A 27,995-nucleotide genomic window follows, 5' to 3' on the forward strand; every position below is an offset into this window, starting at 1 on the left:
CCCTGTCACTGTGTGACAGCCACCTGCCCTGGCACTGCTCCTCGAGCCCCCTGGCCACCAGCCAGAGCGTGGCCACCTCCCTCTGCCCCTCTGGGGTGAGCTCACCCAACCCAGCCCAGAGCACCCCAAAACCAGGGGCCAAACTGCTGTGCCACCAGCATGGGGAAACTGAGGCAGGGGAAACTCAGCACAGCTCTGTGGGATTGGGGTGCTTTGGGATTTGGGGTGCTTTTGGTTCAGGGGCAGGTGCTGGTGGTGCTTCCCAAGCCCAAATTGGGGTTGTGGGGCAGAGCTGAGCCCACAGCTCAGATGAGGATGAGGATGGGGGTGAGGATTGGGTGGCAGAGGCAATGCTGACAGTCTGCAGCACGCCTGGCTGGCTCAGCCCTGCTTTAACCACGTTTGCTGTGACCTAGAAAGCTCCAGCTGGCGCCTGAGCTTTATTTTAGAATTAACCTAAAAATTACAGGGGGAGCTTGAACTGTGTGGGCTCCCTCTACTCTGCACTGATCACCCCAAAAATTAACCCCCTCATTCCTGCTCTGGAGCCACATCAGGGCTCAGAGGGGCTGTGGGAGCTGCCACTGTCCCCACTGCCCATCCTGAGCTTGGTGAAGGGCTCAGGCTTAGGCTCGTATTGTTCTAGGTCAGCTCCAACCCAAAGGTCATATTGATAGTTTGGACAGGCTGATGAAATGGTTCTGGCCTGCCAAACAGAAACAGCAAACAGGAGTTTAGACTTGTTTGCACCTCTGTGGTTGTTCTGAGCTATTTAGTCCGTGGAGAAGCCTGCAGGAACTTCTGGGGCTCTCTCTGTAAAACTGAGAAACTGAGACAAAATTTGGTTTTGTCTCTGGGAAAAGGAGGGGAAATGCTGCTGGAGACAGGGGATAAGGCTGGAATAAGGGAACCCCTTGGCTCCTGCTCAAACCCTTCCCAAACTGAGGCAGTTTGGGTACCACAGGGTGTCCAACAGGCAAGAGCAGGGGGATTGGGCACTGAGGAGCAGAAAAGGGGCACTTCCACTTGAGCTGGATGCCTAAAACCCCCCAAAAACCATCCCATGGCTGCTCAGAGCTCTACAGGGGTGGGAGATGCTGCCTGGGGGCCCAGGATGCTGCTGGGACCCCAATCCCTCCCAACCAGCGGCCAAACCCTGACTCCACCCTGGCTTCTGCTTCTCTGAGATACCAGCATGAGCCCTCCAGCAGAACTTCTGTGTCCTGCCCAAACAGGCCCTAATTCAGCCCTGAGCTGAAGGAACAACAAACCTTCAGCTTTACATTTTCAAAATCCAACCCTTATTTTCTACCCAACTCCAATTTAAATTTTTTTTTTTTTTTTGGTGTTGCCACCTTCGCTTTGAGCTCTTGGGGTGTAAATGAATTTTATCTCTGTTCTTTGACTGGAGCCACTGGGAGCTGCAGCAGGGGGGTCAGATGGTGCTTTCCTGGCCGTGTTTGCTCTCTGGCATCCAGCTGACAGCTCCAGCCAGCCCGGCAGGCTGCGAGTCCCTCTGGCCCCAGCTGGGCTGTTTGTTCTCTGCTGGGCACCCAGCCGGGGAAGAAAAGCAGAATTTTCCTCCCTGCTTTGAATTTCTCTGCTCTGCCAGACTTTTTGTCTTGCCTGGGAAGCAGCAGAGCCACGAGAAGGGCACAAGGAGGGAGACAAAGAGGGGGACAAGGTGGTAAGTCTCTCTTTTCTGTTGGCTCAGGCTGGCTCCGCTCGCCTCCAAGTGCTGGTTAATATTTTTTGCAGCAGGGGCCAAGGGGACAGAAGAGGAGGAGGAGGAGGAGGAGGAGGAGGAGAGCATCAGAGGAAGGCAGGGGCCCCACCATATCCTAGCAGGGAAAGGCAGCCCGGAGTGAGCCGTGCTGGTGAGTGGTGCCTGGTGGGAATGTGCCGTGGGCTGTCACCCGAAGCTTGGGGGGACACTGGGGGGACACTGAGGGCTTTGGTGGCCACGTGGCAGCAACAAGGGGTGTCAGAGGGGTCACACTGATCCCTTATCCCCTGCTCATGGCTGTGGTTTGTGTCGGGGGGGCTGTGTTGGCACCACTGCACCCTAAATCTTTGTTCAGGAGCAAATCCTGAGCTGTGTGCTCAGCCAGGACCCAAACAGGGGCTGCTGGACAGGGAGGACCTGTCCCTGTGTGTCCCCCAGCAGGCACTGCCCCACCCTCTGATCCAGGGCAAGCCTGGCACCTTCTCTGTGCCCAAACAGCTCCTGAATTCCTGTGGGGGGGAAAAATAGTGGTTTTTGAGGCATGAGCAAGCACAGGGCGCTGTGCACTGGGAATTCCCAAACCTCTTTTTAAGGCAGGGTGTTTGGGAGCTGCACACGGGTACAACTGGGATTTCCCTGCTGGAAAGGGACCCCAGGATGTGCCCAGGGCTCGCTCAGCCCCTGCACAGCACCCAGAGATGGGCAGAAGGAAACCTGGCACCTTCTCTGCGCCCAAACAGCTCCTGAATTCTAGCAGGGGGGGGAAAAAGTGTTTTTGAGGCATGAGCTATCAGAGGGTGCCATTCCCTAAGAATTCCCAACCCCTTTTTGTAAAGGAGGGTGTTTGGGAGCTGCACACACCTGCAACTGGGATCCCATATCCTGATGGAAAGGAACCCCCGGCTGCTGGAAAGGGATCCCAGGATGTGCCCGGGGCTCACTCAGCCTCTGCACAGCGCCAAGAGATGGGTGGTGAGGGGCAGCCAGGGAATTCCCAAGCCCCTTTGTAAGGGAGGGTGTTTGGGAGATGCACACATGTACAACTGGGATTTCCCTGCTGGAAAGGGACCCCAGGATGTGCCCAGGGCTCGCTCAGCCTGTGCCCACCCCCCGTCACGGGCAGTGAGCGCAGCAGGGGCGCAGGCAGGGATGCAGCGAGGCGCTTTTGGGATGTGCAGGTGGCGATGTCGTCGCTGAGCAGAGCCTGGCGCGTCCCCCGCTGGAGGAGCCCCCGGCCCTTCAGCAGCGGCCCGGGCCCCACGGCCAAGAAGAGCGTCCCGTACCAGCAGACGCTGCAGGAGCAGGGCCCGGGCAGCGGGCAGCCCAGCCGGGCCCCGCCGGCCTCGGCGCAGGTGGTGGTGGTGGGAGGCGGCAGCCTGGGCTGCCAGACCGCGTATCACCTGGCCAAGATGGGGATGCGCGGGGTGCTGCTGCTCGAGAGGGACCGCCTGACCTCGGGCACCACCTGGCACACCGCGGGTGAGCGGCGGGCACGGCGCTGCCCGGGGATGCTCAGGGTTTGGGGCGGGCTCTGTGAGAGTTTGGGATGTAAGCGCTGAGGATTTCTGGTTTTTCTTCTGCCATAATATTTTTTAAAAATAGAATAAATACAAATATAATTATAAATATATAAATATATTAAAGTATAATATAAATAAAATATAGACATACATATATAAAATAAAATATAGATATATATATAAAATATAGATATACATAAAATAATATATATACATATATGAAATATAGATATACATATATAAAATATATACAAAAATTAAATATAAATATGGATATATAAATATATAATATTTAAGTGTACAATTACATGTATATTAATATAAATATAACATGAATATAAATTATAACTAATATAGTAATATGATAATGTAGAATAATAATAAATAATATTTATACAATAGTATGATATATAGAATATAATAATTTAATCATATAAAATACAATAACATACTAATAAATATAGTAATAATATATAATATAATATAATATAATATAATATAATATAATATAATATAATATAATATAATATAATATATATTTTTAAGTTCCTTAAATTTCCTTTTTTCCCCTCAAGATTTATGTGGCTGCAGCAAAAGGAAACACTTTCTTTCCACAGTTTCCATCCCTTTTTAAAGAAACTTTTCTATGGCAGGGTGGCACAGCTATATAAGCTTTTTAAATTACTTTTCCACACTTTTGTAGCCCATCCACTCCATAACTCCCTTTCTCCCATGCATTTAACGCCCAAAGAGAACAATACCCGATGGTTTGTAGCATTCCCACAAATCCCTTTTTTAAAGCCACTTTTCTATGGCAGGGAGGCAGAGCTCTATAAGTTTTATTTTTATTTTTTTTTTCACACATTTATGGCCCATCCACTCCATACCCCCTTCCCCCCATTCATTAAACGCCCGAAGAGAGCAAAACCCGGTGTTTTGTACCATTCCCACAAATCCACGAGATGGAGCACGAGCCCCGCAGGGTGGCACAGGACACACAGGGACCCCCCCGTCCCTGCATCCCTCTCCGTGTGACGGGGAGGTGACAGATGCTGGTGTCACCCCGTGTCCCCCGCGCACAGGGCTCCTGTGGCAGCTGCGCCCCAGCGATGTGGAGGTGGAGCTGCTGGCGCACACGAGGGACGTGGTGAGCCGGGACCTGCCGGCCGAGACCGGGCTGCACACGGGCTGGGTGCAGAACGGGGGGCTCTTCATCGCCTCCAACAAGCAGCGCCTGGATGAGTACAAGAGGCTCATGTCGGTAGGGAGGAGCCGCGGGGTGCAGGAGGGGAGGGGTTTTTGTGGTCCCTGAATGTCCCATCCTTCCCACCTGGATGGCAGGTCCCTTCCAAGGCAGGCTCCTGACTTGTGTGAGGCAGGCAAAATCTGTCAAACTCCTCCAAAGTTGGCAAAATAAAATCCAACCCGGGATTTTTGGTTGTTTGAATAGTGGTAGCGTTGTTTTCTCCGTTGTTCAGCAGCGTTTTTCCAGCTGCACAGGCAGCTTGAATTCAAAGAATGTCCCATCCCTCACTGCCTTCCCACTGGACAGCAGGTCCTTTCCAAGGCAGCCTTCTGACTTGTGTAAGGCAGGCAAAATTTGTCAAACTCCTCCAAAGTTGGCAAAATTAAATCCAGCCTTGTAGTTTTGGTTGTTTAAATAGTGGTAGCATCGTTTTCCCCATTTTTCCAGCTGCACAGGCAGCCTGAATTCAAAAACAGGGTTATATTCCCTAAAATCTGAGCATCACCCCGTGCTGGATTTAGGGTTTGGGAGATAAACTTGTCCTGGGACTCTCCTCCAATGTTGGAATTCAGGACATTCCTCTGGCTCTCCTGGATTGCCCAAACCTCTGCCAGGGGGCTCAGAGACCCTGGCACAGAGCCCAGAACACCTGTGGGTTTGATTATGACCCATGGAGCAAATTCCCAACCTTATATGAAGATCTGCAAGCCACGAAAGCATAAGCAGAATAACAATAATCAGTTTAAGCAGAATAACAATAATCAGTTTGTCACTCCTTCAGCAGCAAGAGGTGACCAAATCTTTTGTTCCTTGCCTGATCTCCTGGTTTTCCTGTCCCCTGGCAGCTGGGGAAGGTGTATGGAGTGGAGTCCCACGTGCTGACCCCAGCTCAGACCAAGGACCTGTACCCCCTGATGAACGTTGACGACCTCTATGGCACCCTGTACGTCCCCAAGGATGGCACCATGGACCCTGCTGGCACCTGCTCCACCCTGGCCAGGGCAGCGACTGCCAGGGGTGCCACGGTAATTCTTAATTAGTAACTAATACTAATTTTAGTATAGTAAAATTTCAGTATAGTAAAAAATTACTTAGCAATTTATACTAAGGTGCCTTCGTCACCTTCTCCTTTCCCACTGGGGCAGAGCTGCTCCAGCAGATTTGGGGTTTTCCCAAATTATTACTAATTAGTGTAATTAGTAATTCATACTAATTATAACTTTAGTAAAGTAAATATATATACTTTAGTAAAGTAGAACTTTAGTATAGTAAGAAATTACTTAGTACTATATACTAAGGTGTCTTTCTCACCTTCTGCTTTCCCACTGGGGCAGAGCTGCTCCTGCAGATTTGGGGCTTTCCCAAATTATTACTAATTAGTAGAATTAGTAATTTATACTAATTTTAGTACAGTAAAATTTAAGTAAGTAAAAAGTGACTTAGTAATTTATACTAGGCAGAAGGTGGGGTGCCTTCCTCACCTTCTCCTTTCGCACTGGGGCAAAGCTGCTCCTGCAGATTTGGGGCTTTCCCAAGAAGGGTGTTGTCCTCTTGGTTGGGTGACAGTGACAAAGCTGGCAGGAACCACGAGATCCAGGGAAAATAGAGGGTGGAAAAAAGGCCTTTATGAGGAACACAAGACACTCAGGATGCTGCTTAGGTTCCCTTTTCCCAGCTTTGGGGGCTGCATCTCAGGTGAGTTGGGCTGTCCCCTGCCCTGGTGACCCTGCTGTGACTCTGCCTCCCTTCCTGTGCCACCAGATCATCGAGAACTGCCCTGTCACGGGCATCCAGGTGAGGACTGATGATTTCGGGGTGAAGAGGGTGCATGCAGTGGAGACAGCTCACGGCACCATCCAGACTCCCTGCGTGGTGAACTGTGCAGGTACAGGGGACGGGGCACAGGGCAGGGGTGGGACGGGGGCAGTGGCCACAGCTCAGCGGTGGCTTTGCTCCCGTGAGGAGGAAAGCCTGCACCAGCCCGTGGCTGTGCCCTGCAGCTGTTTGGGGATGCAGAGGAGCTCAGCATGGGCTTGTTGTCTCTGCAGGAGTGTGGGCACGGGCCCTGGGCCGGCTGGCAGGTGTGCACGTGCCGCTGGTGGCCATGCACCATGCCTACGTGGTGACCGAGCGCATCGAGGGCATCCAGGTCAGTCTGCCCACTGCAGCCCAGCTCCTCTGCTCTGGGGAACAGGGCTGGAGAGGCAGAAACAACCCCTGCCCCTTCCAGGGACCCCCAGACCTGTGGGAGCTCCTGATTGCTGCCAGGTCAGGCTGTGCTCTCAGGGGAGTGCACACCCTCAGCAGGGCTGTCAGATCACCTTGAACAGAGTCAGATTTAATATTTAACGAGGTTACAACTGGCAGGATGGGGGTTTTTTTCCCCCTCAAGATCTTTGTGTTTGGTGTCTGATAGCAGCATTCATAAAGATCTCAGGCCTGGCAGGCAGAGGTGTAGCTCTCCAAGCATTTCCAGACTGCCCCTATAAATCTGTTCCTGCCATCTGGCTGCAGAGAATTGCTTGGGAGTTGAAGGAGCCTTCATCCTCCGAGGGCCCAGTGCACTGAGGGTGACACATTAATTAGTTTCCATCCTGCTGACACAGTCTGTGCCTGCCCTTTCAGCACGAGGTGCCTGGTTGTGAAAAGTGCTGTGGTCCATGATTACATTTCAGTCCCGGTGACTCCACCGTGCCCTAAGCAGCAAGAAAGGCTCCAGAGGAGAGGCTACAGCTCACAGACCTCGGTGCCTCCTGCTCAATCCACTTAATTCCACTTGTCAACACGGCTTGCAGTAGGCCCTACACCGATTCCTCAGTGTTATCTAAATGTTTCCCCATCCATTATTCACAAGAACAAATGCCTCATTCTTCGTGCACTGCTGCCTGCGCCTCGAGCTGCTGCATCCTCCTGCAGGGGCGGGTGGCAGAGGAGTGATGATTGCTGAGCTAGGATCAACCCCAGGGGCTGCTCCCCATCCCCAGAGCACCCCTGGGTGCTGCTCAGGTCTCTGTGTGAGCTGCTCTCCCATGCTAGCTGGGTGCTTTCCTCTTGAGGTGCCCAAATTTCAGTGCTGAGGGAGCACCCATAGTGCCATCATGTCCCATCCCTGACAGGTCACTGCTGCAGGTGCCCACCTTGTGGACCTTGGTGGGTGCCACAGGGGTGTCCCTATGGCTCTTGGCCTCCTCTGACCCCTGCACTCCCCCTGCCCATGTTGCAGAACATGCCAAACGTTCGTGATCACGATGCCTCGGTCTATCTGCGTCTCCAAGGCGATGCCCTCTCCGTGGGTGGATATGAGTCAAACCCCATCTTCTGGGAGGAGGTGAGTGCAGCCCGGGGGTTTGCTGGGGGAACCAGGCAGGTTTCCAGGGAAGCCACCTCGGGGGAGTGGGCGCAGGCACAGCCCCCAAATTCTGCAGGCACCAACCTCTGGTGCCTGATGGGGAGAGCATCTCCCCTTTGGGGCTGTCTGTGGCACAGATATGCAGTGCAGAGGCAACAGGAGAGACAGAACTGTGTAATCCTCCTCCCTGTTTGATGGTGCTCATCCCTCTATCCTTAATTCATGCTTCAGATTTGTCTGGGTTGCTTAAGAAAACCCCAAAATCCCAGAGATTCAATGCAGCCTCAATTTATCTTCTCTGAGGCTGCCAGAGATAGGTGGTCTCAAACAGTCAGCCATCCTCTGTTCTGTGCCCTGATTCTTGTTTCTCCTCTTTAGGTATCTGAAAAATTTGCTTTTGGCCTCTTTGACCTGGACTGGGATGTTTTCATGCAACACATTGAAGGTGCTGTCAACAGGGTGCCAGTTCTGGAGAAAACAGGAATTAAATCCACTGTCTGTGGGCCAGGTAATGTGGCTGTGGTGGCACTGTGGTGGCTGGGTTTTTCTGAAGATCTTGCTAATGGCAATGGGAAACTTTATAGCCCGGGGAGAAGAGAAACTCCTTGAATACAGAGGAAGTGCTGCTGGTCTGGCTGCGGTGGTGGCATCTTCCAAAGGGTGGCATTCCAGGCCTAGCCTGGGTGGAGAAATAGAATCACACATTCAGAGACACACTGAATGGTTTGGCTTGACAGGGATCTTCAAAGATCATCCAATTCCATGGTCAGGGACACCTTTCACTATCCCAGGGTGTTCTAAGCCCCGTCCAACCTTGCCTTGAACACCTCCAGTGATGGGGCAACCACAGCTTCTCTGGGCACTCTGTGCCAGGGCCTCCCCATGCTTGTTGTAAATAACTTCTATCTTATAATTTCTTATAATCTTATTGATTTCTTATCATCTCAGTTGTCCCTCTTTGAGTTTAAAGCCATTTCCCTGGGGAGCTGCCTACCTTGGTTTAGTCTGGTATTAAATGGATCTCCAGCTGATGTTGTGGCTGCTGGACTGGAAAATTAAGAGGCAGATGTTTTTAAGCAGTGGCTGTTATTTTACCAAGTGTTATCTCCTGTAATTATTTTTATTACTTGCTCCTGGTCTAGTGAGGTTAGATCAACCCAGATTTACATCCCTGGTGTGGAGTTAAAGCCATCCCTGCAGTGGCAGCTGGAGGTGGTGCCAGACATTGAGCCCAAGCCTTGCACACTTGGTTTGCCCTTAAAATGAACTATACACTAAGAAATTAACTATAATAAAAGCCCTTTTTGCTGAGGCACCTAAAGTAAAACTCTTTGGGTTGTATGAGGAGAAAGTAGGGCATATCTCGTACCCTGCAGCAGATCAAACATGACTTGTACAAGGTGGAGACCTTGGCCCTGGGTCCAGTGGTTTGATTGCAGAGCAGAACTGGCTGCTGGTAGATGAATGTCTCCTCTTTGTTGTTCAATAATGTCATTTTCCAAGGCTCAGCTCTCCTGCTTTTCTCCCTCTTGATTGAAGCCAGCAGCCTGTGGCAGCTGAGTCACGCTGGGCTGATCAGATGGCAAAGGCTTCGTCCCCTCTGCTGTGGTCACTGTGCCAAGGTCCCTGCAGCCCTCGCCACCCATCCCAGGGCAAAGTCAGCTGTGCTGGGAGGGAGGTGCTTTGGCTCCATTGACTCCCTGAGTTTGTGGCCTGGAATACCTGCACAGGGATAGTGGCACGTGAGGAGCTGCTCTGGTGACAGTGGAAATATTCTGGCTCTGCTCCTGCCTTCTCTGCAGCAGTGGGGTCAGGGGAAACAAATTGGGCATTGCTAAGTGGGGAAAAACCACACTGAACTCAGCTTTCCCTCTCTCCTTTTACATGGATGGATGGATGGAGCACTATCAAACAGGGAGGAGGATTGCAGACCTCTGTCAGGGGCTTGCTGTCCTCCCTGGTGAGGATTTATAGAGGGATTTCCATGGCTGATGGGCCAGTGGAATATCACTGGCAGCACTGGAGCAAGAGAGACATCCCCAGCCCTCCCTCAGCTGAACCAAGTGGCTCAAAATTATGGAATTTCCCAGCAGGAATTGACAAAGGTGGAATACACCATAAGGAAACAGAGCCCAGATTTAAAATGGCAACAAACAGATCAGTGCAGCCCCCTTGTGTCACCCTGTTTTCTTAAGATTTTTCTAAGCCTTCTGATGTTGACATTCTTGTAGTGTACTTTCTCACATGCTTTCTGTAAATAACTCATTGTTTTGCATTCCTTTATAGAAGAAGAAAGTTGATAGACTGTTAGTTTGACCAGTGCCATTGGAGAGGTGGCACTGTCACCCTCCAATCCACTGCCACTCTTGGAAAACTGTAAATGTTAGACTTATAAAATAAACTTCCCTTTTCTTTCACCTTGAGAACAGCAGCGTGCACTTGCGTTTTTTCGTGTCCTATAGCAACACCCTTGGCTGGGGGATTGGGAAGGAGAAAAGACAGTGCCTTGTTCACCTTCTCTTGGGGAATTCATTTTGCCTCCCAAATTCTCAGTCCAACTCCAAACCCCTGTGCTGGGCAGTGCTGGGTGTTGGAGCTGTTCTGGCCCCACTGATCTCTCTGGGAGCAGGACGAGCTCAGCACAGGAGGAAAGCTGTCTGTAAAGCGTGTGAGTGTCCCCAGAGTGTGTGATCCCCCTGTCCTGGCCTCGCTGGCACGTCCCCTCTCTGCTTTCCAGAGTCATTCACAGCTGACCACAAACCACTCATGGGAGAAGCTCCTGAGGTCCGAGGGTTCTTCCTTGGCTGCGGCTTCAACAGCGCCGGTAAGAGAGACCTGAGGGGTCATCCCCGGGGTATCCTGGCATCCCCCAGCCCTGCTTGGCCTCCTGGCCCTGTCTGCACCCTGCCCTGTTCCCCAGGAATGATGCTGGGAGGTGGCTGCGGCAGGGAATTGGCTCACTGGATCATCCACGGCCGGCCGGAGAAGGACATGTACGGCTACGACATCAGGCAAGTGACCCTGCTGCCTCCATGGGCATCCCTCACCCCTGCTGCCCCTTGGGGGTGCTCCCAAGGCAGGGCTGGCATCAGGAATGGCTGTCCAGGCAGCGTGTGTGTCCCTCCAAGGAGCTGGAATCAATTACAGGCAGTGGCTTTAATGAATGCGCACAGGTGGGGTTTATCTCGTTTGCCTCATTGCACTCCCACACAAACAGCTTCCATCAGGCACAGGGAGATGGTGGTGGTGGTGGGGAAGGACAGGGTAATTATGTTTGGGTTTTGTTGTTCAATTAGAGCCATGCCTAATCCTCTAAGTTAATAATCATGGGGATGATTTCAGCAGCACAAAGATTAGCTCGGCCCCCCTGTGCAGCAACACCAGGGCTGGGAGATGTGGCCATGCAGATGTTGGCTCAGTAATTGCTTTTGACTTGCTTGATTGTCCTTGATTGGGTTTGGGCTTTCTTACAGCCTGTAGTGACAGCAAACACCTTGTGAGGGACAAAGCTTTGAAAATCTCACCTTGCTTTAGTGGCCAAGATGGTAAATGCCGTGTTGGCTTGGGCTGTGGGAGTGAGGGGCCTGCAGAGATGGGGGAGATGCCTTCAGCTGTCCCCTTCCACCAGGGATGGGGATGGAGAGATGGAGAAATCCCAGGCTGGGCACTGGGTTGTCACCAGCACAGCCCCCCTGACCCCAAGGGACCCCAGCCCTGCTGAGAGCAGCCAGGGGCTTTCCACCCGACCATGTCCCATGTCCCATGTGCCCTGTCATCAAGCTGTCAGTCCCATTCCTTCCTTTTGTGACAATTACCAAGCGCCTCTTTAAATAACTCCCTTTTCCACACATTTCAATATTTATCCTCTCAGAACATTTGCTTGTAAATATTTCATCTGGCAGCTGTTGCCCGCTCGCTGCTGTCAAAAATTCAGCTCGTTGGTGAAGGGGCTGAGGCTGATGGGGCGACCAGGGGTGCTGGTGACATTCCAAGTGTCACCTTCTGCCAGCAGCTGCTCTCACAGCTCTTGGGGAGCATCACTTGTATTCCTTGCAGGGCTCAGCCCCATGCCCTGCCCCTCCTCTTCCCCCAGTCAGCAAGGAGGGAAGCTGAAAGTATAATTTTAAAAGTCCTTAAAAATGGAATTTTGTCCTTCATACCCTGCCTGGCTCCCTCTCTGCAGCCCTGGGAAAGGTGCCACTTGTGCCCAAGGCTGTTTCCCAGAGTTACAGATCTCTGGGATTACCAACCTGACTGTGGGCTGAGCTGGCACACTCCTTCAAGGAGATTTGCTGTTAGAAAGATGGAAACACTTCAAATGAATTGAGGATATTTTGGATTTTATTTATATTTCAGTGTGGAGAGATTTGGGTGAAAAATATAAGGAATGTCCAAGGCTCATTCCCTCATCGGGGCTGGGTTTAAACCCTGACGCTGGTCCCATGTTGAAGTGGGGCAGAATTAACCTCAAATTTCATTTTTTTTCCTATTTCCTTTCGTCATCAGGGCTGTTTTCTGCTCTCAGTTGCTCTGGGGTGGGGCAGCTCTGCTGGTCAGCACTGCAGCATGGCCAGCACCGAGTCCTGCTTGGCTCCTCTGCTCCTACCACAAAACTGGATCAGCAATAACAACTTTACACCAGCAGCTTCATCCACACCTGTGTCTGGCGCAGAAGGCCCTGATCTGGTGGGCTCACCCAGATGTTTTCATGTCCTTGCCTTGCAGGAGGTTCCACCACTCCTTGACCGACAACAACCGCTGGATGCGCGAGCGCAGCCACGAGTCCTACGCCAAGAACTATTCCGTGGTGTTCCCCCACGACGAGCCCCTGGCAGGACGCAACATGAGGAAGGACCCCCTGCACGAGGTGAGGACAGGGCCTGGGCTGGCCCTCACAGCAGCAAAAAGGAGCTCACAAGGAGTGGTTGCAGCTGGGTCATTCCCCAAAGCTTCTGTGGTGCCATCCATCTGTTCTGGGGAGATCCTTGCCCGACCCCAAAGCTCACTGTGAGGGTTATGGGGCCATGGGTGGTTTAATGCTCAGAGAGCCTGAGAATTCCCATATTTAGCTCAGCAGATGTGGATTAAGAACCTGGTGATGATCACTGAGCAAGGGAAAAGGGGAGAGGAGAGCTCTGAGGCTGAGTCCATCCCAGGGCAGCTGAGAGGGCTGAGGGTGCTGAATGCTCACAGGAACCTCCTGCCCTTGCTCACTGTGTCCTGCTCACAATTTAGCAGCACTTTCTCCCCAAAACAACGTCTCTCATTGTGGAGTGTGGCTGGGGCACAAGGGAAGAGGGATGTGCCTCTGTGGAGGTGGTTTTGCCAGCACCTAGTAAGTGGTTTTGCTCCCTGGAGCCACCAGCCAGGGCTCCCTCCTGCTCCAGCCCCTTCTTCACACAAATACCCACAGGTGAACGCTCTCAAGATGCAGCACTTGAGACAAAACCCCAATTCCCAGCATTTTGCTGCGCCAGCAGCTCAGAACCCCCCAGATCCCTCGAGACACTCAGCTTGGCTCAGCACCAGAGCCTCATCCACTGCCAGCACCAACCCCAGCCCTGGCAAAGCCACATTTCCCAAGCCCATTCCTGCTTCCCTCTGATTGACATCACACCATTCCTCTTCCAACTGGAGGGCAGAGGCTGGAGCAGTAATACAGACACCCCTGCCCACCAGCCCCCGGTGTTTGCTTGACAGCTCAGTTGTTTTCTGTCACTGAGGATGCAATTTATTTTTTAATAGCACGTCTAATAAGTGATGCCCACTTGACTGACAGGCTGCTATTTATCCGTGCAGCTCCAGAACATGTGCTGTGTTTTATAAATAGGCACTGAATGATTTCTGAGATGTTCAACAAAATCTATTCTTTTCCGAACTGAGGCTCCAAACAAGAATATCTTAATGGATCCCTAATTAATTGCGTGCAGAGAGGCTTTCCTGAGAGCTCAGAGAAGGGATGAGAAGGTTGCTGTATAAATATTAAGTGTTATTATATAATTACTCTGTAAACATGGTGGGGAATCCTGCTCTCTGCATGTAGCAACCCTTGGTCAGCAATTTGGGCACCCCAGGGCAAGTTTTGGTGGGGTGCACAGCTGGGCTGTGGCTTTCTCTGCCTCTTGAGGAAAATATCCTGCCTGAGTGAGACAATAATCAGGCAATTTTTAGTTTTGACAATGTTTTAAATGAGATTTTGGCTGTTGATAGCCAAACCAAGGGGTCACAAGTCTGGTGTTGAGCCCACATCTGCACCCGAGGAGGGCAGCCTGAGTGCTGCTCAAAAAGCTGGGAGAGGAAATTTTTAATAAAAAGCTGTTTGTTCCCATTTCTCCTGTGCAGGAGCTGCTGCGGCAGGGCTGTGTTTTCCAGGAGAGGCACGGCTGGGAGAGACCTGGCTGGTTCAACCCTGGGGGAGCAGCCCCGGTAAGAACAGCTGGAGTTTGGGGGGTCCTCAGCCTGGAGAGACCAGCTGGGGTAGGACCCAGCACCATGTGTGGGGATCCATCACTGAAGGCAGGGATTTTGGGGTGGGGATCCCTCATCAGGACAGGGATGCTGAGGGGAGACCCATCACTGAGGGCAGGGATGTTGGGATGGGGATCTATCACTGAGAGCAGGGATCTTGGGATGGGATCCATCACTGAGGGTAGGGGTGTTGGGATGGGATCCATCACTGAGGAGAGAGATGTTGGGATGGAGATCCATCACTGAGAGCAGGGATGTTGGGATGGGGATCTATCACTGAGAGCAGGGATGTTGGGATGGGATCCATCACTGAGGAGAGAGATGTTGGGATGGGGATCCATCACTGAGAGCAGGGATGTTGGGATGGGGATCCATCACTGAGAGCAGGGATGTTGGGGTGGGGATCCATCACTGAGAGCAGGGATGTTGGGATGGGGATCTATCACTAAAGGCAGGGATGCTGTGGATTCATCCCCATGGGCAGAGATGCTCTGGTAGGAGCCATCATCATGGGCAGAGATGTTGGGGTGAGATCCATCACCATGGGCAGGGATATTGGAGAACCCATCCCCATGGTGATCAGGGATGCCAGTGTGGGCACCCACCACCACAGCCATCTCTCCAGGAGTGGGGTGAATATGCCAAGGAGTCCTTTGGCTTCAGCCTCACCTCCTCCTCCTCCCTGTCCCCCAGGTCCTGGACTATGATTACTATGGTGCCTATGGCCACGAGCGCCACAGGGACTACACCTACAACCGCCTGCTGGGGGATGAGTACACCTTCGACTTCCCTCCTCACCACGACATTGTGAGTGGGGCTGACAGCCCCTCCTGCCCTGCCAAACCCCCAGCCAGCCCCTCCTGCCCTGCCAAACCCCCAGCCAGCTGGGGGACCTGGAGGCAGCAGAATTTGTGCCCCATCGCTGCTCTGGGGGATGCTCGGAGGGAGGGGAAGCTCCGAAACAGCGAAAAATGTCCCAAAAGTATGAAGAGAAATGTGTAGCCCATGCTCAGAAACCTCAGGGGAGAGGCCATGGGAATTATGCTGTTGCTTTCCTGAAGTGTTGAGATCAGCTTAGGAAAAAAAATCCAATTTGATAAAATTTGGGTGTTATTGATGGTAACTGTCACTGAGGTGGGGAGGTGAGGAATGGGATCAGGCACTCAGGATGGCCTGTCAGGCTCCAGCAAATTTCTGATTCTTTCAGGAGCATTTTGAGGCCTTTAAAGGCACCAGGAGAGTGTCCTGGTATTGTTTCCTGTTATGCAAATGGCTGCCTCGTTTGCTTTAATTGCAGATCAAGAAGGAATGTTTAACGTGCAGGAACGCCCTGGCTCTCTTTGACATGTCTTATTTTGGGAAATTCTACCTGGTTGGACCTGAAGCTACCAAAGCAGCAGACTGGCTGTTCAGTGCTGATGTGAGCAAAGCCCCAGGTACAGCCTCAGCTCCTCCTTTTGCTGGGGAGATCTCACCCCAAAACAACCCAGAAAACCCCAGACTGGCTTTTCCTCTCAGTGCTGCCTTTGCAGAGGGTTTGGGAAGAGGCTGTTCCTCCTGTCCTCACCACAGTCTGAATTCTGCTTTGTTCATACAGGGGCTTGAGACTCACGATCTCAGGGTTGCGGCTTCGTGCCCCACGTTGGGCGCCAATATATTGAAATTAAATACCAATGTAGCCAGGTGGGATGTGCCTGGGCTCGTCTGGCCCTTGCTGCTTGACCAAAGGTGGCAGCTGTGGTGGTTTCACCTCAGAGACACCTTTGGCTGGCTGGATGTGTGGTGGTTTCACCTCAGAGACACCTTTGGCTGGCTGAATGCTGAAGCGGCTCAGTGCTCTGAGCTCGGGGATGAAGGAGGGAGGTTTCCCTTTGGCTCCAGCTGTGGCTCACATCTGGAGGTGCAATGGGTGCTGGAGTAAATCAAGCATAACCCTCAAAAAAGCCAGCTGTGGTTTGTTGTCCCCTTTTCCGAGGCTGGGAAGCAACTTTGGCCATTTCCAAGGGTGCAACTTCAACTCCTCACACAGAACAGGGAAAAAACATCATTCCTTTCCTTGTGCCGGTGTCGGGACACCCATGGTCGGTCAGGGCACAGCCAGGATGGGTGATTTAATGACAGTGACGCCTTTTCCTGCTGCCCTGTGGCTCCGTGCCAGGCTGGCTGCTGGGCTGATGGTGCCCGTGTGCCCCACAGGCTCCACCGTGTACACCTGCATGCTGAACCGCCAGGGCGGCGTGGAGAGCGACCTGACCGTGAGCAGGATCAGCCCTGGGACCCCGGGCTCCCCCCTGGCCCCCGCTTTTGAAGGTAAAACCCTGAGTAATGGGATGCTGCAGCATGGAGCAGCTCTGTCACCCTCCCTGAATTCCCAGGTTTTCTCGCTGCCCTTTCAATGCACACAGTGAATTTTCCAGTCCTGGGCAGGTTTGTCCCAGCACTCCCTGTCACGCTGGAGGGGCTGCAGGCACAGGCTGATTGCATTTTCCTAATGGCAGCCACCTGGCTTTTTCCACCTCCATCCACGGTGCCTGTAACCCGATTATGGCCCCTGTCCCCAGGGCCCTGCACTGCTCATCGCTGTTATTGGGTTTGTCCAGCCCTGCCTGGCAGCTCTGACCTCTGTCCCAGCCCTTATCAGCTGCAATTAAGGGGACTGGAAGGCAGCAGAGCAGCCCTGGGGGCAGGAATGGCATTAGGCAGCTTCGGAGGAGGAGGATGCTGAGCTCGGTCTGGCCAGGCCACAGAGCCCTGTCCCCATGCTGTGTCACCTTCAGGTGTGCCATGGGGCAATTTCATCGTGCTGTGTCACCCTCAGATGTACCATGGCAATCTCATCACCTTGAGGTGTGCCATGGGGCAATGTCACCATGCTGTGTCACCTTCAGGTGTGCCATGGGGCAATCTCAGCACCTCCAGGTGTGCCATGGGGCAATCTCACCATGCTGTGTCACCTTCAGATGTGCCATGGCAATGTCACCGTGTTTGTCCCAGCAGTGTGGGGTGCCTGTGATTTTTCCCTCCCTTGTGGGAGGATCCTTCCTCCCTCCTGTCTGGGACACTGGCAGGGGAAGCAGGGTGGGAAGTGGCTGGCAGAGCTGCAGCTTTGGCGGGCACTGGAGGTGTTTAATCACAGCAAAGTCTATTTTCCCAATTACAGTAGGTGGCTGCACTCATTATCGTTATGACAGAATACCAGAGAGCAATTTCGTAGTGGCAGGAAAGACAGAGGGAAGATTGATTACATATTAATCAGCTCTCAAACACCATCCCTGGGGATTTTTCCACCCAGGATTACTGAGGAGATGAAATTCCTCCTTGCATACAGTAGGAATTGTACTGCAGTGGTTATGGGCTGGTCAGTGTGGCATTCCCTGCTCCCACCTGTACCCACAGGGGTCTGTTCTGTCTCACTCCACCCTTGAGGGTCTGTTCTGTCTCACTCCACCCTTGAGGGTCTGTTCTGTGCTGGGACAAAAGTGCAGATGCTTTGGCTGTTGTTCTCGAGGAGTTTTTCCTGTGATGCTCACACACACTTTCACTGCTAATGGCCATTTGGCTTTCACTGTGCTGAGCCCCCCAAAAAGCCTTCCCTAATCCCCCAGCTCTTTAACCCCTTTATTGGCAGTCCCAGCCAGGGCTGTGTGAGCTGGAGATGCTCAGGGCTGCATTTCAGGCTGTGCAGAGCAGAACCAGCCCTGACAGTGCCCGGGGCTGTGTTCCAGGGGATGGATATTACCTGGCCATCGGCGGGGCCGTGGCTCAGCACAACTGGTCCCACATCACCACCGTGCTGCAGGACATGAAATTCCAGTGCAAACTCCTTGACTGCTCCGAGGAGCTGGGCATGATGAGCATCCAGGGCCCGCTGAGGTGAGAGGGCTCCTCCCTGTAACCTGACCAGGGAGGGGTGGAGGGACAGAAGGAGGGATAGAGGGGCGGAGAGATGGAGGGAGGGATGGAGGGGTGGATGGAAGGGTGGAAGGAAGGATGCAAGGATGGAGGGATGGAAGGAGGGGTGGAAGGAGGGATGAAGGGAGGGATGGAGGGGCAGAGGGATGGGTGGAGGGATGGAAGGAAGGATACAGGGGTGGAGGGAGGGATGCAGGGATCCAGGGATGGAGGGAAGGATGCAGGGATGGAAGGAGGGATGCAGAGATGGAATGAAGGATGCAGAGATGGATGGAGGGATGCAGGGGTAGAAGGAGGGATGCAGGGATGGAGGGAAGGATGCAGGGATGCAGGAAGGTTTGCCTCAGGTGCGGGTCCCCGTGTTGGGCAGGGGCCCCATGACACGAGTGCTGATGTGGCTGGAGTATCACTCCACTTCCCAAGGAACTGAAATTTCTTTTGAGGCTCCCACAGCACTGCGCATCAGCCACCTCAGCTCAAGTCTGTCTCTCCAGCAAGATGAGGAGCAGGATTTGGGGATAACCCTCCCTGCTCCCCTTTGCTGTTTCCCCACAGCCGTGCTGTCCTGCAGGAAGTGCTCGACACCGACCTCAGCAACGAGGCCTTCCCCTTCTCCACCCACAAAATCACCACAGCTGCAGGATGCCAGGTGGGAAGGGGCCCCTCCTTGAGCTGCCCGGGGAGCTCTGGGCTCTGTGCACCCACCAGCCAAGCACAGAATCCCAGACTGGTTAGGCTTGGAAGGGACCTGAAAGATTGTTGGATTGCACTAAGTGGTTTCTTTAGGTATTGTTTTGCACTGGGTTTTGTATTTTGCATGGAATAGAATAGAATAGAATAGAATAGAATAGAATAGAATAGAATAGATCATCTTGTTCCACTCATGCCATGGCAGGGACACTTTCCACAGTCCAAGGGTGCTCCAAACCCCATACAGCCTGGCCTGGGACACTTCCAGGGATCCAGGGGCAGCCACAGCTGCTCTGGGCAAACTGTTCCATCTCCCTCTGTTGGGAATGTGTCTGAGAGGTTTTGTTGTGGTTTTTGTAGGAAAAGGCCAAACCCCAGAGTGAGAAAAGGGTGTTTCCCTCCCTGACTGCCTGGCAGGTGCCATCCTGCTCTGCCAGGGGTGTCACAGCACTGAGCCTGGGGAAGGGACAGGGTGACTCATGGCTTTGCAGCGATGCCACAGGAATGAGAGATGCCTCCATGGATTAGGGCCAGCCCTGGTGATGAGATCTACCTGACACTCCAGACACTTTCCATTTCCCCCTCCTCATAAAAAACAGGGACAATTTAATGCAAAGCCTGTCAGCTACTGGCAGCAGGGACTGGGCAGCCTGGGAGCTGCTGTTTGATCACAGGAGAAGCCTGACAGCCCTAAGCTTCCAGTACAGCACACATCATCCTGCTTCTGCCCAGCCTTCAGGCCTCACACATGCCCTGAAGCTCTTGATTGAGCTTGAACACCCCAAAAAGAAGAGCTGGTGACCATGAAGTGTCATTTTTCTCAAAGGAGAAATGTCCTAGGAAAACCTGCTGCTGGAAACTTTGGGTATCAGGGAGAAGCTTTAGCCAGGTTTCATGGAGAAACTCTGATTTCTCAGTGATGTTTATCCCATGTGGAATATTCCTATGGTTGCAAAAACACTTTGAGGAGAGGGTGGGATTTGTACTTGCTCCTTTCTATAGGAAGCCTGGGCAGGCCATGGTCCCAGAGCATCCCTCTCCTGCTGGATGAGCTGGATGGGAGCAGGGACCATGCCCAGAACTCTCTCTGCTCTCAGCCTGGAGCCTGGTGGGGCATGAAGGAGGTGAAGGTGAAGCAGTAAATCTCATAAAAGGCAGCAGGAGAGCCAGGAGCTGCAGCAGGCTGGATGTTAAGGAAATTGGGTTAAGCCACGTGCGGCCACTTTTCATTCAGAATTAAAATGGCTTTAATTCTCCTGCAGCTGCCTGCTGAAGAGATTGCTGCTAAATCAAATTAGAGCCTCTTGATTTGTGAGCAACAGCCTGCCCAGGCCTTAAGGTGGTTTAAGTAAAGCACAGATCTTGTCCAAGTGAGATGAATCTCCAAACCATTGCCATCAATGCACCCTGGGTGCCCAGCAACTCAACCCACAGCGAGTTCAGTGTCCCTTGGAAGGCCTGGGGAATTCAAAGCCAATCCACTGGTGCAGGTTGTCCAAAATTCTGGATTTTAGTCCTCATTAATCCTCCCCACACCCTCCCCTGTCAGCCTGTAGCAGGCTGATATCATCTTGTAATAATCTGCTTTTGCCCTAAGAAAGGTGTGGAAATGTTCCTGTCTCCAGGAGTGTGATGAGTTTATTTGCATTTCACTTCAAGTTTGTTATAAATAATCCAGTCCTTCAAGGAAGATTGAGCTGGCAGAAGTTTTGTGGATTCTTTGGAGTGTCAATTCCCTCATGGACAGAGAAAAGCTCTCTTGTCTCAGGGGTGTGAGCTGGGAGGGGACTGGACCACCCTTCAGGAGGTTTCCTTTGTCCCACTGGACAATGAACACCAGGGACCCCATCCCACGCTGGAATTGGAGTGGGAGGATTTCTCAGGGCAGCAGGCTGAAGCCTTTGCTGATATTATCACCTTCCAGGGGGATTAAACTGAACCCAGCATCTTAAAAAAGTTATCACCGAGATTTTCCTGCATTAACTCAGTAGTTGAACAAAATCAGCTGGAGTCAAAGGAGAGTTCCAGCAGAGTTAATGACTCTGGAAATTATGGATTGGTTTGTGAGTTTATATATAGAGTCTCTCATTGTATGGAACAGCAGAGAAAGGTCCCCCTTTGAATCTCACTGCTGGAGACAGGGAAAAATTCAGGTTTTCATTTTCTATGGTACCTAGAATGCTTTTGAATCGCTGCACAAAAGCCCAGGGATGGATGCTATTTCACAGCTCCAGCTGGAAGGCCTGTTCCTATGGGAATCCAGCAGAGCTGCTGAGTGCAGCCCTTAGCATTCCCACCCTCCGTGGTGGGATGTGAGGGGCTCACACACATCCCAGTCCCTCCCTGTACTGAGCTGACCACTGCCTGATCACCCCAATTTTCCAGAGTTTCCCGTTTTCTGTGGGCACTTTGCTGGGATGCTCATTCCCCTGGAGCACAGGTGCTTTGAGAGGAAGTTTCTCCCAGGAGTAAGTTGCTCCTGGTTGTGCAGAGCGCTTTAGCTGCAGTCCCATTCGGGGTTAACGAGCCGGGAAGTTGCCTGTCAATCCCCGGAGCATCTCCTGCCGCAGTGAAGATGGGAGCTGGCTTGCAGCAGCCTCTTCTCAGGCTGTTCCCTAATTAGATGACACTTTTGTGAAGAGGAAAAAGCTTCTCTGAGCCCCTTGAGCCCGTGCTGCTGGGGAAGGGAGTGCCAGCCTTTGTGCCTGGCTGCGGGGCTGCGCCAGGGACCAGGGCAGGGCTCAAAATAAATCCCCCATCATGTGTTCCTTCCACCTCCCCACTCCTAATGCAGAGGTTAAGGCTTCTTGCAATTTAAAAATTGTAAATTCAGCTTGAGGATGTGATTTTGGTGCTAAGGGAAGCAGGAGTGGATTTGGGCTCCCAGGTGTGCCACGCTGGCAGCACGGAGCCCAGGCAGCCTTTGGGCACTTCTGCCTGCTTTGGGCAGCAGCTGCTGGGGTCTGTTTGCATTTGGGATTAGAGAGCAGCAGCTCTGCTTGGGGCAAGGGCTCAGCAAATGGCAAAATGCAGCTTCTGCCCCAGCCACAGCCATGGCCAGGCCAGCCCAAAGCCACCAGAGCCAGCTGGAATGTGTCCTGAGCTGGGGACAGCTTTGTTACCAGCACAGATCACAGCCCAGAGAGGAACTCTGGAGTTAATCTCTCTCCCAAAGGCAGCTCTGTGTCTGCAGTGGATTTGTACCCAGAGGGATGAACCAGAGGGGTTTTGTGGGGGAGGAGGTGGAGAAGCACAATGGGGTGAATCAGAGGGAAAGGCAGCTCAGGCTCCAGGGCTGTCTGCAGGGAAGGTGCCTGAGTTGGGCTGGTCCCAGCTGGCCTGGAAGGCTTTGGGAATGGAGAATGTTCCAGAGGGACAGCAGGAGGGTGCCTGGGTGAGAGGCTGGTGGAACACAGGCAGGCCAGGCTGTTCCCTGGGACCTCAGCCAGGCTCCATCCCTGGGAATGAGGCTTCTCTGGAGAAGCACCGAGTCCCCTGTGCTGATCTGCTCATCCCTCCTTGGGGCTTCTGACGTTTGGTGTGGAGCTCATGTGACAGCTCAGCTTTGGGACACAGCCCCGAGCATTCCCTGGTGGCACTGGGACATGCCCAGGAGCCTTGGGTGCCTCTGCTGTGGCAACACTGTCCAGGAACATTCCTGTGGCAGGGACAGCAGTGATGCAGTGCCCCAAAAGCAGGACAGTCCTGCTGGGGACAGCTTCCCTGTCTCAGAGGATCAGCAGAGGGAGACAAAAGCTTGGCTGGAGCTGGAGCATCACATCTCACCCCAGCCCTGGAGTCTGTAGGCAGAGGATGCTCCAGCAGCCACCTCTGCCCCCTGGCACTGATGGTAGCTGGGTCTGAGGTGCCAGGCTTAGGATGTCCAGAGATGAGGAATTCAATCTCAGCCTACAGCAATGGTGCCAGGGCCCTGACGAAGGAGCAATGATGAGGAGGACTGCATTGATATCAGAAGGCTCATTCATTACTTTATTATACTGTATTATTCTGTACATCTAAAACTGGATCTGCCAAGCACTCAACCCTGCCCACAACTGCACAGAATCTCGTGACTGTCACCCAACAGTCCCAACACACACTCTTGGCCCTGACAGGCCAAGGAAACAAAACACCATCACTCTGGGTAAGCAATCTCCATGTTGCATTCTACTTTGGAACAAACACAGGCACAGCAAATGATAAGAATTGTGCTTTCTTTCTCTGAGGTTCAGAGAATGTGAATCCCAGAAATATTCTTGGGAAGAATTGTGCCTTGCTTTTCTCTGTGAAGAGAAACGTGGGGCTACATGAGCCTGTCTTGGTGCAAGAGAGGAGAGCCCAGAACTGCCTTCCACCACAGTTCCCAGGGGTAGGAGCATCGGGGGTAGGATGGTGAGGACAGACAGGGATGAGAGATCTCTGAAGCCAGGTCATGGAACTTGTGGGTTATTGCAAAGGGCCTGGGTGCAGGGCCCTGCTGAGAGCTGCCAGCCACAGCTCAGAGCAGGACTGAGAGAAGAGAGAGAGAGGATGAGAGGGTAAGAGAGTGAGGTTCCTGTTACAATACAATAAATCTTCTGTGTTGAATATTCTAATTCTCACTAACCAATCTAGTACAAGATACAAATCCTATAGCATTTACATACAGCCTATAAGAATCACTACATCATCATACTGTGTTACATTTTAAACCCTACAAACTCCTCTTTGGGGCCCTTCTGCCAAGCTGTAGGGTCTGCTCTGACCCTGGGACCCGTCTGCAAGCAGAGGGTGTTGTTTCATCAAAAGGGGATCGCCTTCAGCCAGCCACACCATTGTTTTCCAGTTGTTCAGTAACTGAGGGATCTCAAAGCTTGCTTTCATTTCAATCTCACTTATAGTTTTATATTCTCCAAGTCTTTTGCCAGGCAATCATATTTATAAGGCTTTCCTGTTCCATCTTCCCCAGCACCCAGGGCAGGCTGGCTTTCCCCTGACACGGGAGCCTGTGCCAGGCTGCCCAGCCCAGCTGCACCACGGGGATGTTCCCCTCTTGCCTTTGCAGGTCCGTGCCATGAGGCTGTCGTTCGTGGGCGAGATGGGCTGGGAGCTGCACGTGCCCAGGGCTGACTGTGTGAAGGTTTATCGGGCAGTGATGCAGGCAGGAGCACGGCACGGCATCGCCAACGCCGGCTACAGAGCCATCGACAGCCTCAGCATCGAGAAAGGTCCTTGTTCTCCTCCCAGCAGCAATCTCTGCTTCTCCTACAGAGGGGGGAGCAGGGCAGGGAGCTTTTCCTCAGCTTTGGGGTGGGTCAGTGGGGCTGGAGGTGGGGCAGGGTCTCAGAACGCTGAGAATTCCCCTGTGGACTCCTCTCCAGGGTGTTTTATCCAGGTGAACAAAGGGCAGTGGGTGTCCAAGGGGCAGGGCTGTGGTGGTGTTTGCAGGATGAGGGAAGAGATGAGAATCTTGACTCCATGTTTCAGAAGGCTGATATATGATATGATATGATATGATATGATATGATATGATATGATATAATATAATATAATATAATATAATATAATATAATATAATATAATATAATATAATATCTATTATAATATAATATAATTTTCAAACCCTGATTTTAATTTTTTAACAGGGTGCTTTTATATATTATATTATATTATATTATATTATATTATATTATATTATATTATATTATATTATATTATATTATATTATATTATATTATATTACATTATATTATATTACATTATATTATATTACATTATATTGATACTATATCAAAAGAATAGAAGAAAGATTTCATCAGAAAGCTGGCAAAGAAAATAACAGAATGATAACAAAAACTCGTGACTCTCAGAGAGTCTGAGCCAGCTGACTGTGATTGGCCATTAATTAGAAACAACCAACATGGACCAGTCAAAGATGTACCTGTTGCATTCCACAGCAGCAGATAATTATTGTTTTTCTTTTCTTCGGAAGCTTCTCAGCTTCTCAAGAGAAAATTGCTAGCAAAGGGATTTTTCAGTAAATATCATGGCAACACAGGGGTGCTGTGCCAGGCTCAGTGGGTGACCCGTGCTGGCTCCTGCAGGGTACAGGCACTGGCACGCAGACCTGCGCCCCGATGACACCCCGCTGGAAGCAGGGCTGGCCTTCACCTGCAAGCTCAAGTCCAGCATTCCCTTCCTGGGCCGGGAGGCTGTGGAGGCCCAGAAAGCCAAGGGCATCTTCCGCCGCCTCGTGTGCTTCACCACCGAGCAGTGAGTACACACCTGGAGGTATTGCAGATGGGGCTGGAGGCTCTCTGCGTTCAGCTGGGAGAGGTCAATGAGCAAATTCCCTGTTGGATGTTCAGTGGGAGCTGCAGGAGGTGTGAAAGGGTTGATCTTGTTCCACCTGGAGGTTTTGCAGATTCGGCAGAGGTTTAGCTGCAGGAGGTGTGAGGGTTGGTCTTGTTTCACCCAGAGTTTTGCAGGTTGGGCTGGTGGCACTCTGGGTTCAGCACGGAGAGGTGACGGAGCCCGTGGGCAGTGGGAGCCCTGGCACATGGGCTGCCCTGGGGCAGAGCCAGAGCCCTCTGCCCCGTGGAGGGGCTGTGCTCCGGCAGCTGTGCCCTTTGCCTCACAGGAAGGTGCCCATGTTCGGCCTGGAGGCGGTCTGGAGGGACGGGCAGGTGGTCGGCCACATCCGCCGGGCAGATTTTGGGTTTGCCATCGACAAAACCATCGCCTACGGCTACATCCGAGATCCTGCAGGTGGCCCGGTGAGTGCAGAGCCTGGGGCTGGCTGTGCCTCTGTAAATTTCCTGGCGTTCTTCTTTTCGGCTGTTAACCGAAAGGTTGGTGGTTCGAGCCCACCCAGGGACGCCACTTGTAAGGTTTTCTGGCTGTTGCTGTTTAGGTGGCATGGAAAGGCCCAGGGATGGCCTTGGAGAGCCGACGCTTCAAAGAACGAGGAGAGACTTCTGATCTTGTCTCGGTCTCGGTGTTTATTAATTGTTTATCTAAAAGATTTTCTTTCAGCCCGACAGAGGTCTGCACAGCATGTCAGCCATGGGCACACTCCCCAAGCCCCCTGGGCGGTCACTTATCTTTATACTCGAAGTTACGTATACAATATTTACTATTTCTCCCCAATACCTTCTACCCTTATTAACCGGTGCACTTTTAGTAATGACCAATCCCAAAGTGCCACCACCACCACAGAAGATGGAGGCCAAGAAGAAGAAGAAGAAGGACAGGACACGCCTCAATTCCTCCATCTTACTTCTTTAGACCCCCCTGTACCAAAATCCTAAACCCTGTGTTCTACACTTTAACTAACTTATCCCTTCACCATTCACCCAGTGAATTCCTCCCAGCCCTCATACAGGTCTCATCTCCTGTGTAGGATCAAAATCCTGCCACCAGACACTTCTGGCAACATTCCAGGATTCCCGAGCCCCCCCAAGGGTGGTCTCGGCCTCTCTGCACCTCCGTCCTGAGGTGCTGAGATCCCACATGCCTCCTCCCTGCACTGCTGTCACCTGGGCTGGGACATGGCACAGCAGCTCCCTCGTGTTCCCTGGGCAGGCTGGGGGTGAGGGGTTGGTGCCAAATGCCAAAGTTGGTGTCACTGTCACCGTCTGAGGTCCATGCACGGCTCAAGTGCTGCCTCAGGGGTTAATTGCAACCAAATATTTAATTGCAGTAGCAAATTCACTTATGTTGTAGGGAGCAATGGCCAATGGGAGCAGAGCGAGGTTTTAATTAACCCTGGGAGGCTCCTGGGTAATTGTTCAGTGCCCTCATTTAGCAGCGTGCTGTGGGGACAGAGGTTGGGTGACGTCTCCAGGGACCTTTTCTGTGCCAGCCAAGAGCTGTGTGTGGGCTGTGATTCCTGCTCTTGCTTGCCTTGGCTTTTCATCCTGCATCCCTGCAAGAGACCCAAGGCAAGTGGCTTTGTGGGCCAGTTGCCCCTGGGAACCCCCTTTTCTCCCAGTGATGAATATTCCTCCTTTTCCTTTTCCTTTTCCTTTTCCTTTTCCTTTTCCTTTTCCTTTTCCTTTTCCTTTTCCTTTTCCTTTTCCTTTTCCTTTTCCTTTTCCTTTTCCTTTTCCTTTTCCTTTTCCTTTTCCTTTTCCTTTTCCTTTTCCTTTTCCTTTTCCTTTTCCTTTTCCTTCTCCTTTTCCTTTTCCTTCTCCTTCTCCTTCTCCTTCTCCTTCTCCTTCTCCTTCTCCTCCCTCTCCTTCTCCCTCTCCTTTTTCCTCTCGTTTTCCCACTCTCTTCTCCCTTTTTCCCTTTCACCTCTCCTCTCTTTTCCCCTTTCCTTTCCCCTTTTTTCTTTCCATCATATACCTCCACAGGGAAAAAAAAGAAACGTAAAATTTTCAAACCCCGATTTTAATTTTTTTTTTTTTTTTAAACAGGGTGCTTTTAACAATTCTCATCCCCCTTTCCACACATCCTCTGGGGACGGCAGAGCCGGGTTTTCTGCAGAGATCAGATGTGTGGGGCGGGTGGGAGCTTGCCCAGGGGTGGGGCTGGGATGCTGCCACCCTCTAAGGTTTTTTCCATGGCTCTGCCTCACAGGTTTCCCTGGATTTTGTGAAGAGCGGCAGCTACGAGCTGGAGCGGATGGGAGTGACCTTCCCGGCCCGAGCTCACACCAAATCCCCGTTCGACCCTGACAACAAACGTGTGAAAGGCTTTTACTGCGGGCTGCTGGGCTGCCCAGAGGGCAGAGGAGCTGCAGGCTGAACTCCCGGCCCCTGCTGGCTCCGGGGTCAGCTGCAAGAGCCGGGCAACATCCTGAAACACCCCGAGTCACTGTGGGTCAAATCAAGGGGAGAGGAGGAAAAGATTCCAAAAAGTGCAAAGACTCTGCTGCTCTGTTTCCCCAGTGAAGCAGGGATACTGCAGCAATAATTCTTTTCCATGGGTTAATTGGCCTGCAAACAGTGTTTGGTCTCACTGTGTGTGAAGTGCTTTCAATTTTTGACTGTGCTGGAAACTCTTTCCCCCCAAATGTAGCCTGGAAATGATTTTTTTTTAAACTAGCTCGGTTGTCGATAGAGCTGGAGCCTCTAAATGGGTCCCTTGCTGTGTCTGTCC

At 52.0% G+C, this 27,995-nt stretch overlaps 1 protein-coding gene across 2 annotated transcripts; it reads left to right on the forward strand.

Annotated features, from left to right (window-relative positions):
• The first annotated feature begins 1,787 nt into the window (after positions 1-1,787).
• On the forward strand, positions 1,788-27,970 carry SARDH (sarcosine dehydrogenase). Of its 2 annotated transcripts, XM_058818292.1 has the most exons (21): positions 1,788-1,877; positions 2,905-3,205; positions 4,329-4,507; positions 5,338-5,517; positions 6,254-6,377; positions 6,541-6,641; positions 7,716-7,820; positions 8,220-8,349; positions 10,579-10,665; positions 10,762-10,852; positions 12,567-12,708; positions 14,184-14,267; positions 15,003-15,116; positions 15,607-15,745; positions 16,506-16,619; positions 18,035-18,182; positions 18,777-18,870; positions 23,956-24,118; positions 24,995-25,163; positions 25,531-25,666; positions 27,474-27,970. In XM_058818292.1, the coding sequence occupies exons 2-21, from the start codon at positions 2,911-2,913 to the stop codon at positions 27,639-27,641; spliced, it is 2,763 nt and encodes a 920-aa protein (XP_058674275.1). In that variant the 5' UTR covers positions 1,788-1,877; positions 2,905-2,910; the 3' UTR covers positions 27,642-27,970. The 2 variants fall into 2 exon arrangements, with proteins under 2 accessions (XP_058674275.1, XP_058674276.1); XM_058818293.1 differs by lacking the exons at positions 2,905-3,205; positions 4,329-4,507 and having other exon boundaries at positions 1,830-1,877.
• The last annotated feature ends 25 nt before the right edge of the window (positions 27,971-27,995 follow it).

Source organism: Ammospiza caudacuta, chromosome 21 (assembly GCF_027887145.1).
Source record: "Ammospiza caudacuta isolate bAmmCau1 chromosome 21, bAmmCau1.pri, whole genome shotgun sequence".
NCBI lineage: Eukaryota > Metazoa > Chordata > Aves > Passeriformes > Passerellidae > Ammospiza > Ammospiza caudacuta.

What these genes read in the sequence shown, in the direction of transcription:
- SARDH (XM_058818292.1), top strand. Translation starts at nt 2,911, where the DNA reads ATGTCGTCGCTGAGCAGAGCCTGGCGCGTCCCCCGCTGGAGGAGCCCC. An exon ending in ATCCACTGTCTGTGGGCCAG is followed by an intron (nt 8,350 to 10,578) that starts GTAATGTGGCTG and finishes TCTGCTTTCCAG; the next exon opens with AGTCATTCACAGCTGACCAC. An exon ending in ATGTACGGCTACGACATCAG is followed by an intron (nt 10,853 to 12,566) that starts GCAAGTGACCCT and finishes CTTGCCTTGCAG; the next exon opens with GAGGTTCCACCACTCCTTGA.